Source organism: Apostichopus japonicus, chromosome 1, assembly GCF_037975245.1.
Source record: "Apostichopus japonicus isolate 1M-3 chromosome 1, ASM3797524v1, whole genome shotgun sequence".
Taxonomy (NCBI): Eukaryota; Metazoa; Echinodermata; class Holothuroidea; order Aspidochirotida; family Stichopodidae; genus Apostichopus; species Apostichopus japonicus.
In genome coordinates, this window is record NC_092561.1 from 5,470,074 (window position 1) to 5,484,049 (window position 13,976).

A 13,976-nucleotide genomic window follows, 5' to 3' on the forward strand; every position below is an offset into this window, starting at 1 on the left:
CATACTCCATGATCGACACCCGAAGTACTTAACACAAGCTCAGACTACAGTCCCTTCAGTCTTTGGACCACAGTGGGCTCAAGGACATATTTTGCTCTGAATCCTGGACCCAGCCCAATTTTAGAATCCTCAAATTTAAAGCCTGCCTCGGAGAAGGAAATGCAAGCCTCACTTTCGACCACATGGCTGGAGTGGGACGGGAGGGGGGGGGCTGGGATTGGCATTTCTACTCGACTGTAGCTTTGGAAATAACTGTTCATCACTTCTCTTCTTAATTAGTTTCTAAACTTCAGCAATAAGTTCAGTCAGCAATGCAGCCTATGAGCGCAATATTTCTGTAAATGATTTCTCTCCTGCTGACAATTAACCCCCAACCACTTATCACTTCCTATTAACTGCCTGTTGTTTACAAATAATTTGCACATGTTAATTTATGTAGATCAACTCTGATCGTGACATCATTGCCTCTGTCCATATTACCGGTAATCCTAATTCTTAAATTTTAACCCCCACCCCTTCAATTTACACGATCATACAATCATTATTTATCAAGGATATCAGAAAGAGTATGGAAGAGAGCGGTGTACCCTGCTCATAACCAAATAAAACTGTAAACTTCCATAATCAGTTTTATTGATGAAAAAAACAAATTAAGTGAGGGCGCACTTACAGAAATTGTCAACACACGGTTGCGGAAATGTGTTTAGTCGACACAATGTTGCTCGACTGAGATCGACTATAGAGCAGAATATAAGAACTTATATTCTGCTCTATGAGATCGACCCACCTCAATGATGATGATGATGGTAAAATGATTATGAAAACCATTTACTAATTCCTTACTAATTTTGCCAATCATGATGACGGTCATTCTTTCCACGGTAGCAGATTCAGTCACTTCAAACTTCAAAACAGTAATAAACAACAAGTTTGTCATTCGGAACCATTTCGGGGAAGTAAAACTGCACATAATTAGGGGGAAATGAAGCTGTTCGACTGGTGAAAAATGCAAGCATGTGCCCGGCCCCCAAATGCATGTCTGCCAGTTCCAACATTTCATCTAAGGGTAGGATTGGCCGGGAGAAAGCTGACTTTGTAATCGGTGTCCACACAAAGTTGGTGGACATTGGTCTCTGCATGGCCTTTCCCTACATTGAGTAAACTGAGATATCGAATGATGACCAGAAGGCCGGACCTCAGTGGACACCCATGACCGTGTCCATGAATCCACCGTGCATCTGCATTACTAATCAAGTCATCACTCATCAATGATAGTTACGTATCCGATAGCTTCAATCCGGTTTTCAAGATATATGATTACTCTCTGGAATGCTCCTTTAAGTTGAAAGTCTTGACGATGTACATAGGCTCCTCAGTGCAGGCTAAATTTTAAAGTTATTCAATTGTTTTATATATTCTAAAATTGAAATAAACCAAAAAAAAGGTTGATTAACTTCATATAAGCAACAGTAAAACACTATAGAACACATCTAACACATTTTGACCTTCAAAAACTTCTTATACATTGTAAACATGTTTTCCTTGACGCCATAAAATGTGTCTTGTCCTATGAGTTTTAAGTTCTGAGAAACTTACTAATGATGGTTTGTGTGTTAGACCCAAACAGTGACGAACCTGACACGTTTAAAGGGTCACTCCTCCAAAAATAAAAGGGACGGTATACTCATGTAGCCTAGGAGTAGGAGTACAACAGCACTGTGTTATTATATCAGACATGCATTGTTGTTGTTGTGTATGAAGTAATCCTTGACTTGAAGTTGTAACGAGTAGGCTATAGCCTAGATGCTATTCTGCAGTTAACCCAGTGACTCACACAGGACCGAAAATGAACAGAGAATAGTGGGTCGTAGTTCACTTCTTAGCTCAATCTTAAATTTTGTTGTTTTCTTGGGGTCTGGTTACTACGTAACTGTCTTTTTTAAAGAGCCAGCAAATTGTGTAATACTACCTTGGCCTAGTCTATGAATATATGCTTAATAATAGCATTACTTAGGCCTGGTGTAGGCCTTACGTTAAGGCCTTAACGTAGCCTAAGTAGGCCTTAACTTACGCAGGCCTAGTAATATTAGTATGGTTGTGTATATAGTATTAGTAACTTCCAGTGTCCCTTATTTTGCGTACAGTCTGATAGTTATACACATGTAGCTGCACTGATAGGCATTGCAGTTGCTGTGTTTGTTGTTCAAATTGTATCCACTTCAATTGCCACTTTAAACACCAAGCAAAAATTGCCACAGTGGAACTAAGACTAAAGAGTAAGAAGTAAGATAAGAAACATCAATTTTGAGACAATTTCGACAATAATTTCACCCATTTAGCAGAATTATACTCAAAACTTCCACGCATGCGATAAGTTGGGTAATTATTCGCTTCAAGCAGTTTGACTACCATCCTTTACAACTTACAAGTAAAAACTTTACATTTCTGGCAGAATCTGGTTAAGCCATCGATAGGTGAAATCACATAGTTGAAGGATACAACTAGACCACTGAGCTAAATCAGCATGATCGTCATCACCTCTGCCTTTTACTTAAAAGAACATGAATACTATAAATGAATTACTATAAATTACATGAATTACTATAAAATTTACCATCATATTAGTATACAATTTATAAAGGGACAACTAGCCCTAATTAGGTTATATCATGAATTTATCCTGACGTTATGCTGGGGTAGGTTACTTTTCTGACACAGTTCTTTTGTGCCATTACATTACCCAAAGAACAACTTATTTACGCCATGGCCAAAAAGCATGGTGCTTATGGTGCAAAGCCAAATCCTGTCATAGGCTAAATTTGTTTCAAAACTGTTCTACAGTATCTTGAACCTCTCATGGTAAGCCACACTCATTCAGCTTGAGAATGCATTTGGTAAGTCTTTTGTAAGTTGGGCGCATCAAATATATTGGACTAATAAGTTATCCAACAAACAGGTGTTTCAGTATAGGCCAATAGGCTATGCTTTAATGTTGCCCAAAAGGCCTAGCCTTAGTTCAGTTCTGATCTTTGCCCTTGTTTACACTTCATTCAAAATAAAACTTCAAACTAAAGAATGTATATGCTTTAATACATAGGCTACATCACAAATTTTCCATCTTGTACATGTTTACTTTACAATATACTTTTCTTGTCTACTGATGAAAATGATTACTAACAAGTAACATTAGACAGAATTTCATTTGTATTCATTGCTAAATAATTCCCACTGAATGTCAAATGATCTGGAAAATTTGAAATATAACCGTACTGGTGATCTTATCATCAATGGACAGTTTCAAATTTTAATTCAATGTGAAACCCCTTAATTTCATTGACTGATGTGAGCCACTAAGTTGGTTTAGTGGTTCAACCATTCAGCTTCTCAGTGTTTCAGAATCTCTATGACCACAAAAGATTTATAGGGTAACATCTTCAACTGCCAAAAGTCTCAGTGAGTTGCTCAGAAGAAGGACTTTTCATGTGAGAACAAACATTGTACATTATCACTACATTTTTACTTTATATGCATGCATGTTCCTCTTTTATAATTTCTGTAGGAAGTTTGAAGTTTTACAGCACCCATGCTGTAGATGTGACCTCAGGAAAGCGTGTTATGTACTAACCACGGCATGAAGAGAACGATTTCGTCAAATGGAAGACAGCAAAGGTATACAGTAACCTCATGGATCTTTTTCAACACTCAGAAATGACCATCATCTTACCAAATTTATGTTTAGTTAAATTTAGTTCATTGTGTTGACTATGTACAATAATTCCTGTACAGCCTAGTAAGGCCACCCTCAACCTATTGCATCATCCCAAGAAGAGTACTATATTCTTTCGATATGATAAGAAAAAAAACAGTGACTATTGAACAGTTTATCAGTGTTTCATTACTGATAAGTTTGGAAGATAGCATTTTGCAGAAAAGTTATCAAGTTTGAAAAAGTTTGTTGCTAATTGATTCCAACCATGATCATGTCAAAGTAGCAAAGCAACTCTAGCTCATTTGTGGTTGCGAACTGCCACTCCTGATCAGTGTATTTGAAGTTTTCCTCCTTGTCTTCTTCCGTGCAAGACGATGCACTGAAAATTCATTGCTACTCATCTGTACTTCCATTCTCGCTCCCAGACGAGTCTCAGATACTAGAGCTACAGGTACTCAGTACCAGAACTGTAGTAAAAGCTCAGGCCTGTGTTACTTTCTTAGTGACAACATCCTGATTAATTCAGATGTCGTTAATGGTGTCAAATTGATATTAATTAATGTGAATTTATCAATCTTGTCACTTCCGCTGTAAATGATGAGTTCCTGTAAACGAAAAAAAGGGAAAAATTTAGTCCAAATTTATGTACATGTATACATACATGTCATAAAAGTCAGACTTTACAACTGTACAGCAGGAAATGATTTGATGTTCAATCTTTGTGTACATAGCTGTTTTGAAGTCTCTGATATTTGTAGCTTATTAAAAATACTAAATGGTTCCTCCTGTGTTAAACTGTTATACATCTTTCGCCTTGTACAGCAACTCGGCTATATTGCCTAGCATTTTGTGATGGAATATCCAATGGCACAGCATTTAATAAGGGGGGGGGCACAATGATTTGACAATATTTGTGAATGCCATCCCTGTGGGAGGGGTTTAAGGGGAGGGGGTATCCCCTTGAGAATTTTTTTTTAATTACCGGCCCTAAGATGCAATCTGGTGCTATATTTTGCAACTTGAAGTAACTTTATGTTCAAGAATTTTTGGGCTTAGTCTGTCCGATATTTATGTTTTTAATTGAGGCAGATAAAGTTTTTGTTTGAATATTTATTTTAACACATCAAATCTGGAGGGGGGGGCACAATTTGGGGGGGGGGGGCACATGCCCCCCCCAGGCCACCCCTTGGCAACGCCACTGGGGATATCAGATAAGTTATTCCCTGTATACAATACAGTCTGTACCAACACTGTAACGTCACTGTTTAATACTGTACTTTGTACCATTTCTTTCATTTTCCTCATACAACAGACCTGTATGACTACTTCTGTGGAGGCGGTGTGGGATGTGAAGATGACGGCGGCACAGATGAAGACATGTTCGATCCGAACTTCCTAAAACCAGAAAAAAGAAGTTTGCAGCAACAGATTCAAGGTAAAACTTAACTTGATACATTTGCTGAAGTCTCAGTGGTGTACTTTTATTTTTATTTCTCTGTGTAAAATGTAGTTCAGTTTGGTTACATTGGCTTATATTATAAACAATTTACCACATAAAATTCCCCTGCGGATTCACATCTTAATCCATTAAACTTGTTTCTATAGAATCTGTAAAATTTTGATTGAGTTAAAACTATGCCTCTCTGGATAGGAAGCCGGTTGGCCAGTCATGACACCTCAAACTTTGGGCAGGGAGAGCCTAAACTTGTTTGGATTGTTAGTGGTCACTCCTTGTGAACTGGATTTACTCAATTACGATACTATAATCTTCATACTTTTTGTCAATGTTTCTTTCCAAACACAAGAAATAAATTGCTAATTATTCTGAGGCTTTTTTAGGCTATTAATTATTTTTATAAGTGCTCTAAACACAACGTTGTGATAATAAATACTCTTAATTTTTGTGTGAGGTACACACCGATGCAGTGGTCTATAAATTCTTCACTGGCTAAATGTAAAAAAATTCCCCAGACTGAATCTTTTCCCCCTACTGGTGGTGGGGAGGTGGGGCCTGGTTGCCCACACCCCTGTCCCTTTCCTTGCACACACCATTGCAAAAGGTGCAATATTTCCAGTTCTAGAAAGCAGTGTTGCATGACATAAGACACCAATTTCCACAAAAGACATACGATCAAGTGCCTTTGATAATGTTTTCCTGATGGAGATAGTACAGTGACTCCATCTTTGATTTGACCCCAAAAAAGATGTAAACCTGGACATTTTTAAAGAAACAATTAAAAATACCCGGCAGTTTGGTGCCGAAATCCTTGAGATTTCCAAAACCATTCTCAAGTCAAACTAATGCTCATGGTTTTCACTCTTTGTAAACAGCATTCACCAGACTTGCATCATTTATGATGTCAAAGATATCCACAATTCCATTTAATTTAAGATTTGTGCATGATTGAATTGGACATCTGACAGTGAGACAAACAGAAACAGTGGGTCTCATTAATAGTAACTCTGTGAGAGTTAATAGGTAACATGTATTAATATAAAGTAGAACTGCGTGTTACATTTCATACTGTTTTAACCTGTTCGTCTTACCGCAGGTAATCCCTTCCGAGGCGGAGATGTCGGTGCTGTGAGATTAACGATCAACTTGAAAGAGGAAGAACTAGACAGCGAATGCGATGCCACGGTTATTATCGCACAAGTCGATGGAAGTGATCACCATGTAGAAGAGTTTCCTTCCTCGAGGGCAACATCCAAGACAAAACAACCACTCCAAGAGACCATCGATGGCAGCTGTTGTAGTGATGATACTACATCAAGCCAGGCGAATGGAACAATTCACAGGAGTACAAAGACAAATGACGAAAGACCCTCCACCCGCACGATTTCACATGAAGAGAGCCTCGTGAAGGAGGCATCATCAGTTGAATCACGGTCCCCCAAAGCCAGCGAATCAGTTATAGAGATTTCTATTGTGGACCCCATGGCAGGAAGTGTCAGAGAGTGCTTCATTTGCCAGCACTGCGACAAATTTTTCACGGACCGAGAAACGTTGAGAGCGCACGAGGCCAGTCACAGCGATCCATCGGTGATGTTCAAATGCGAGATATGCGATTACTTTTTCTCGACCAGCCTGCAGATGGAAAACCACCGGAATTCTCACGCCAAGGTGGAGTGCAATATCTGTCACAGGGTATTCGACCGTGTCGACGAACTGTCCTCGCACAAGAAGAGCTGTCACACGGACGGCGCGGCGTTCAGATGCTCCGAATGCGTCCGGGTCTTCTCCCGGCGCTCCGACCTCGAACAGCACAGGAGAATCCACACCAGTCAACACAAGTCGTACCTGCAATGCGACGTCTGTCACAAGTCGTTCAAGCACGAGGAAGCTCTATCCCTGCACAAGAACATCCACATAGCCGGGGCGCTATTCAAATGCTCGGAGTGCATCAGGATCTTCTTCAATCGTGCAGACCTGGAAGAGCACATGGGAACCCACACCAACAGGAGGAGAACTCCCGACGAAAAGATTCAGAGGACGTCCGCCTCCAAGGGCGATCACCGATGCCAATACTGTAATAAAGAGTTTGAGAAGACCCCGCACCTGGAGAACCACGAACGTATACACAGCGGCTCCAGACCGTTCAAGTGCCAGTTCTGCGACAAATCCTTCATCCAGAAGGCTCACGCGATCAGACACGAGATGATCCATCGAGGAGATAAGCCATTCTGTTGCCATTTCTGCGACAGGAGGTTCGGTCAAAAGTCGCAAAAGAAATCCCACGAGATGATCCATACGGGAGAGAGGCCTTTCCAGTGTAAGGTCTGCCTACGAACGTTTACGCAGATCGGCCACCTGCACAAGCACGGAAAGATTCACGGCATAAACATTGGTGAGGAACCGACTTTCCAATGCAACTTCTGCAACAAGAGTTACAAGCACAAAAAGAACGTCATCGCGCACGAGCGGAAACACATGGGGGAGAGACCCTACCAGTGCAAGATATGCGACAAAACATTCGTCAGGAAAGACGTCTTGAAGAGTCACCTGAAGAGACACCCAGAGCTCGGGATCACGGTGACCAAAAGACTCAAGTGTGGAATATGCTTCCAGAAGTTTGTCCACCAGCAAGCTTACGAGATCCATCAAATGAGCCACAGGGTCCAGGAGTTGTTTATGTGCCCCATCTGCAAACTGGAATTCAAGACGGGAAGCGAAGCCGCCGTCCACGAGAAGTTGCACGATAACCAAGGGCCATTTGATTGTCCCTCCTGTGAGAAACCGTTCATCACCAAAGTCGAGATGCACGAACATGTGAAATTGCATGTGAAGCAAGAGTCGGAGTGATTCATGGAAAACATTCGGTCCTGTCAGACGACGCGATCAGAAAAATGAAATTATTAAACTCGAAGTGGAAACTTTGAAACCGATCTTCTGTTGAAGTGGTACTCCAATGAGTAAGTTAATTATGACTTGTAGCACTAGTTTAACAGCATGAGTACGAGTAAAAATCGATTTCTTGTTGCATGAGTACAGTGTGTAAGCGTGAGTATGACAACAGAATCTTACACTAGTAGCAAGTATGACAGATATCTAAAAATGCCTGGAGTACCAGTATGAATACAAATCCATATAGATAAAGATATATTTATTCAGCCAATCATATAAAAATACAATGGAAATTTGTTGATAACAAGAGCTCAAAACATTCAAAATTGTAAACAACATATAAGACGTAAAATAATATACATAGATATGAAAACTTTCCTATAAAATGTGCAAAAATATGAAAATGTACTCACAATATAAAGATGAACAAAAAATATAAAATGTACCTACAAAATATGAGGGTGAATACAAGTACAAATATGGTACAAGACTCACTTCAAGTCTGATGAGCAATATAAACTGATTCAAGACAAGTGTGGTGGAAAATACATGCACTTCCTGACATAGGTATCCCTGGATCAAGGCTGCATTGTAAAAGATGTTGCAGCTTCTTCCTTAGTCAGTTTAAAATACTTTGGCTTAGTTCTCTCTGTTGCCGATGACAATTCATCATCCACTGCTTGCTCTACAGATGTCTGTAACTAGGGTTTACCTTCTTTGTTATTTCGTTGGTTGAAAAGTGGGACACTGCGTTTATAGTGGGACAATGCGTTTAGGAGTGTTAGCTCAGTGGTTAACGCCGGTGCCATTCAGTCATAAGGTCCCGAGTTCGAGTCACTCCAAGATTAATGTATGTCGTCCAGTTACTGTTTTGTTGACAATTGACAATCATGGACATAATCATTGACATAATCATGGACATTAAATATGAATCTAAGAGACTGACTTCGGTCAGCTTGCGGCTTTGATATGCCAATGATGGCTCCTTCGCGAGTTCCTGTTTGCAGGAGGATCAAAAATACATATAAACATACATAGTAGTACTGTATGTTTAGTCGTTGTGCGGTCTAAACAACCTTGACACCATGTTCCTAGTATAAACTTATATTGGAAGATGTTGGTGTGAGTACTTGTTGCAACTATGTAGCCCCACTTTACCAACAGCTTTTCCTGAGAAGCTGTCAATTGGCCACCAATCATTTGTTGAAAACGATTATGTCATTCTTTTAAAACATTCATGTTTAGTGATGTATGCTACATGCCATACTTATTTTAGTTTGCTAACTTGACATTTTCTGACTTCACAAAGTGCCTCAGAAAATCGTGACAATTCAGTTTGTTGGTGCAGACGAGAAGATCCCTTTTAATTGGGACATATGGTAACCCTAACTGTAACAGAGACCTAATGAAGAATAAATGATCCAGTCAGACCTAGGTTCATTGATGAAGAGTTTCAATGAAATGACTTGTTAGATATTTTCAATTTCATCATCATGTAGTTAAAAGAGGACTGTTCAAAATATTAACTCTCGTTTTGGTTGTACTTTTGTTAGTCTCTGAAAACCAGTGATGTTATTCATCTCGACAATATGGTTGCACTTATTGTACCAAGTTATCTTTTTTGGGTTTTTCAACCACTTTTGGATTGCATGTTTTGAAATTAATAAATAATTATGTATAATGGTGTACATTTGATTACTCTTGATGAAGTTAATTAATCAAGTGCAATGTTTAGTGCAGTATTTATTACACAAGTATGATCAATCTTCTCCTCAATGTCAGATGATTAATTCCCGACTTCTTCCCAGATATCATGTGTGTGTGTGGGGGGGGGGGGGGGTATTGGAACTTGCGCTATGTATTGTGGCATGTGCTCATTTTGTGTGTTCTCTACCTTTGCATGTCAGTTAAACTTACTACTATTATAACGAAGAAACTGAAGACAACTCATACATAATGTGGACCCACTATTAGACTGTTAGCCAAGTGAAAAATTTGTACCAAATTGTTTTGATAGCAAATCCTCTCAGATCTTGTAAAATATAACTAAGTTCTTTGCTTTTCTTTTGTCTTGTAAGTTATATCGTCTAATTGTCAGGTTTTTCTTCATATTATCCCGTTTCTGTAATTACTTTGTATATGTCTTGTGTATATTTTGGTTGTTCAGATAAAAAAAGTGTCATGCATCTTTCGTTATGTTTTTAGAATCACAAGAAGAAACATGGTGTACTGATTTGGTAAATTGGCATAACTTGTTTGTCAGAATGTGCAAGAATTTGTTGAAATGTTATTTACCAGTAAACTCTCATAGAAAATTGTAAAGATAAACTGAGAAAATATTAAAAAACCATCAAATAATATATTTCTACTTTGTGAAGTTTTTCTTTCTCCAGTGTGTGCATGTTTAAAGGATGTTATTTAGGCATAACTTAAGTTGAGATATGCCACAGTCCAACTGGCAAGGGGGAAATGGGGGGGGGGGAGGGGAGGTATAGCTTTACCAGAAGTTACTGCCTTCACTGCAGCAAATTTATCTGTGCCCGAGAAACAGTTTGTCTAACATTTAATCTTTTTTGGAGGGGAGGACCCCCGCAGTCCCCCTTAATGGCAATGAGTTCAAGGAACCCACAGCAACACTCCTCTTCATGAGATCCTTCATTCATAGCTAGTAATAATAATAATTAATATTGTAAAGTGCACAATTCAATAAAAGTTCCTCAAAGCAATTTACAGGTGATGACAAACAGAAGCATCTAATAAAAATGTGAACAAAGATGAGTTTTAGGACGATGCTTAAACGGATCAATTTAGTGAGTCCAGAGATCATATATCTACAGGGAGTGAATTCCACAAACGGGGGACCAGAAGCAAGATGAAAGCTGCAATCCTCGATCGTTTCATTCGAGACATACACTGGAACGTATAAAAACAGAGCCCTACATAAATCGGTTGGAGATTTCAGAATTTGGTCCCCACCTCCAACCCCCACGTACCTAACTTACATGTTAGTAAAACATTATTTAAATGTGCTTGAATCCACAGTTGTATGCGTCTAAATAGAATATATATATTAGGCAAAACTACAATGTACATAGGGGGCATCCGTACATACCTTGGTTTTTCGGTTAAATTTGTATCCCCGTTTAGCTTAGTTTGCCCTTAGTTTCGGAAAATTTGTTAAATTTTGCAAGTATTAGTTCCCTTAATGACCTATGCATTACATTTTGTAGGATGAATGATTTATATCTAAGATATATGGAAATCTAATTTTCCCGTACATTTGCATGTTAGGCCCACCTGCACAACGTCAATTACCGGGTATAACATTAGGTTCAAAGATTACAATTCAGGTCGCCGTAAAGACCACTTCGGAAAAATATATACGGTAGTATTTTCTACGGTATCCATTAAGTACCTTTGTATTCGGCAGTAACTGAAATGAATTATTTTTCCGGGGGTATATCAGCTATACAAGCAGAACAGTTCCATCCCTGGTTACAGAAGATACCGGCCACGGGTTGCGAAGTTGTTATATGTCGATGCTAATTCATTAAGCAATATAAAGTTTGAAAAAGAGCAGATACGCATGGAGGAATCATTTTATTGAGAACTTGATCGATCGACAGGCGCGTAGCCAGGAATTTGCCAAGGGAGGGGCGAAACTGTAGAATCGGCATTACAAACTAACTAAGCGTAGCGCCACCATAATGGGCGCGAAGCGTACAAGAAACTTTTGGCTGAAAATGCCTCCCAGATCGCTGGAAATGGCACTTCCCAGGCCTTGTAAGTTGCATCTTAGCATTTTCTCTTTTGAAAATACTAGCGATATCATAAAAGCATTAAAAATAAAAATAAAAAATATGTTCAAGGGGGGCGGCTGCCCACTTCGCCCCCCCCCCTTGGCTACGCGCCTGTTGATCGATCGAGGGGCTATAATAGGGGTGTTACTAAAACGAATGACAATTGCGTTACACATAACGAATGACAATATGTAGTACACACTAAAAAAATGCGTTGACTAAAACGAATGACAGTGAATGACAGCACAGACATTTGCTTCAACCGGATATCACAGTTCAGACTTCGTGGGTATATCAAAGCCACGCAAACCGAGTGGACGCGAAATGCGTGGCTTACAGATCTAGTAAAGTACGGACAAGATACAAACGCACCTTATAGTAAGCGAAATTGTAAGTCTGATTTTAAAAAGTAAATTTAACGTCTTTTTCCAATATTAAATGTTAGAAACTAACAGTACTATAATCTTGAAACGGCTAAAAATTTCAGGAAGAGTCCTTATATTGGACATTTCTATGACAAAATTTGTTTTTAGGGGGGGGGGGTGCAAAAGGGACTGGAAATTGAGAACATTTGCGCCAGTTATGGAGCTACTCTGTAACAGTGGCTTAGGGAGGGGGGGGGGGGCAATCGTACGATTTGCGATTTTCTGAAGGAAATTCTAGTGCAACTTTATATTCTTCGTTGTCATTCGCTGTCATTCGCTGTCATTCGCTGTCATTCGCTGTCATTCGCTGTCATTCGCTGTCATTCGCTGTCATTCGCTGTCATTCGCTGTCATTCGCTGTCATTCGCTGTCATTCGCTGTCATTCGCTGTCATTCGCTGTCATTCGCTGTCATTCGCTGTCATTCGCTGTCATTCGCTGTCATCATGGGCGGCGATCCGTACTTCTGAGTGGGGGGGATATGACCTTGTTGACTATCTAAGCGTAGCGCCACCATGAGTTGGCGCGAAGCGTACAAGAAAATTTTGGGATTTACAAACCCTCTAGATGGCCGGAAACGGCACTTGCCGAGGTTTCCATGCGGCATATACCCAACTTTAAAATAGGGATATCATGTCCGAAATATCTCATAATCAGGATCCAAAATACTTTTTTTTTAATTTCGGGTGTTATTTTGGGAAAATTGCCCCTGTCAATCTTGTTTCAGGCGCTACGTTAGAATGTTCGAGAGCTCTTTATATTATTCGATGAAGAAAATGGCCTCATGCAGGCTATTATAGGCCTATACACATGCAATACACAACTACACATAGTTACATTCCTAGGTACCGATTGCTAGGGCATCCAGGTGAAACGTACGTGTATTAACAGGGGCGTCGGAAGCTATTTGGGATTGGTACGGAAGATCAGAGTGTGGCCATCTACCATAATTATCGGGGGGGGGGGGACGTTTGGAAGGTCAAACTACGCTACGCGCCACCATTGGTTGGCGCGTAGCGTAATGGAGAAAATTTTGAAAAAATGCCTCCCAGATTGCAGGAAATGGCACTTCCCGAGCTTTTCTTATGTGCATTCTCCCTTGTCTGTTTTTGTACCCGATTAATCTTCTGAAACACATTTTGAAGTATGTTTCATTTTGGTTCTTTATTTTTTGCCTTTTTTTTCTTCTTAGTGCTACTTTTTTTCTCTTTTTTTTTTTGCGCCGTGAATATTGGTCCGGCGAACCGCTCCGACGCCCCTAATTAAGCATTACCCTGGTAACATGAGATTCTCAGCTGTTCTATAGGGAACATGTACGTGTGAAGGCCTACTATAGGGCCTATATGAATACTATGAGGGTGCATATATGTACTATATAAATACCGTGGGCGCAATAATACATTTTGTTGTTATAGGGCCAATGAAGCCTACAGTCAACTATTCTTGCTTTATAAAGACGGTTTATGGTAGGCGAGAAATGAAGCTAAAAAAGAGCCGTACATTCACGATGATGCATAAATGAAGGCATGAAAATATTCTTATTCCTGGCATTTGGTGGGGGGGATATGGTGTGTTACATCCCCTCCACCCATTTTCATGGGGGGATATATCCCCCCCATCCCCCCCAGGATCGCCGCCCATGGCTGTCATTCGCGATTTTCGCGAATGATAATAACCCTGTACAAAGTCAATTGTCAT

The 13,976-nt window shown here is 39.8% G+C and overlaps 1 protein-coding gene across 1 annotated transcript; it reads left to right on the plus strand.

Annotated features, from left to right (window-relative positions):
• Positions 1 to 1,648: 1,648 nt before the first annotated feature.
• LOC139963890 (uncharacterized) lies at positions 1,649 to 10,416 on the plus strand. The gene is made up of 4 exons (XM_071965138.1): positions 1,649 to 1,860; positions 3,560 to 3,669; positions 5,022 to 5,144; positions 6,262 to 10,416. The coding sequence occupies exons 2-4, from the start codon at positions 3,654 to 3,656 to the stop codon at positions 8,010 to 8,012; spliced, it is 1,890 nt and encodes a 629-aa protein (XP_071821239.1). The 5' UTR covers positions 1,649 to 1,860; positions 3,560 to 3,653; the 3' UTR covers positions 8,013 to 10,416.
• The last annotated feature ends 3,560 nt before the right edge of the window (positions 10,417 to 13,976 follow it).

What these genes read in the sequence shown, in the direction of transcription:
- LOC139963890 (XM_071965138.1), top strand. An exon ending in TTTGCAGCAACAGATTCAAG is followed by an intron (nt 5,145 to 6,261) that starts GTAAAACTTAAC and finishes GTCTTACCGCAG; the next exon opens with GTAATCCCTTCCGAGGCGGA.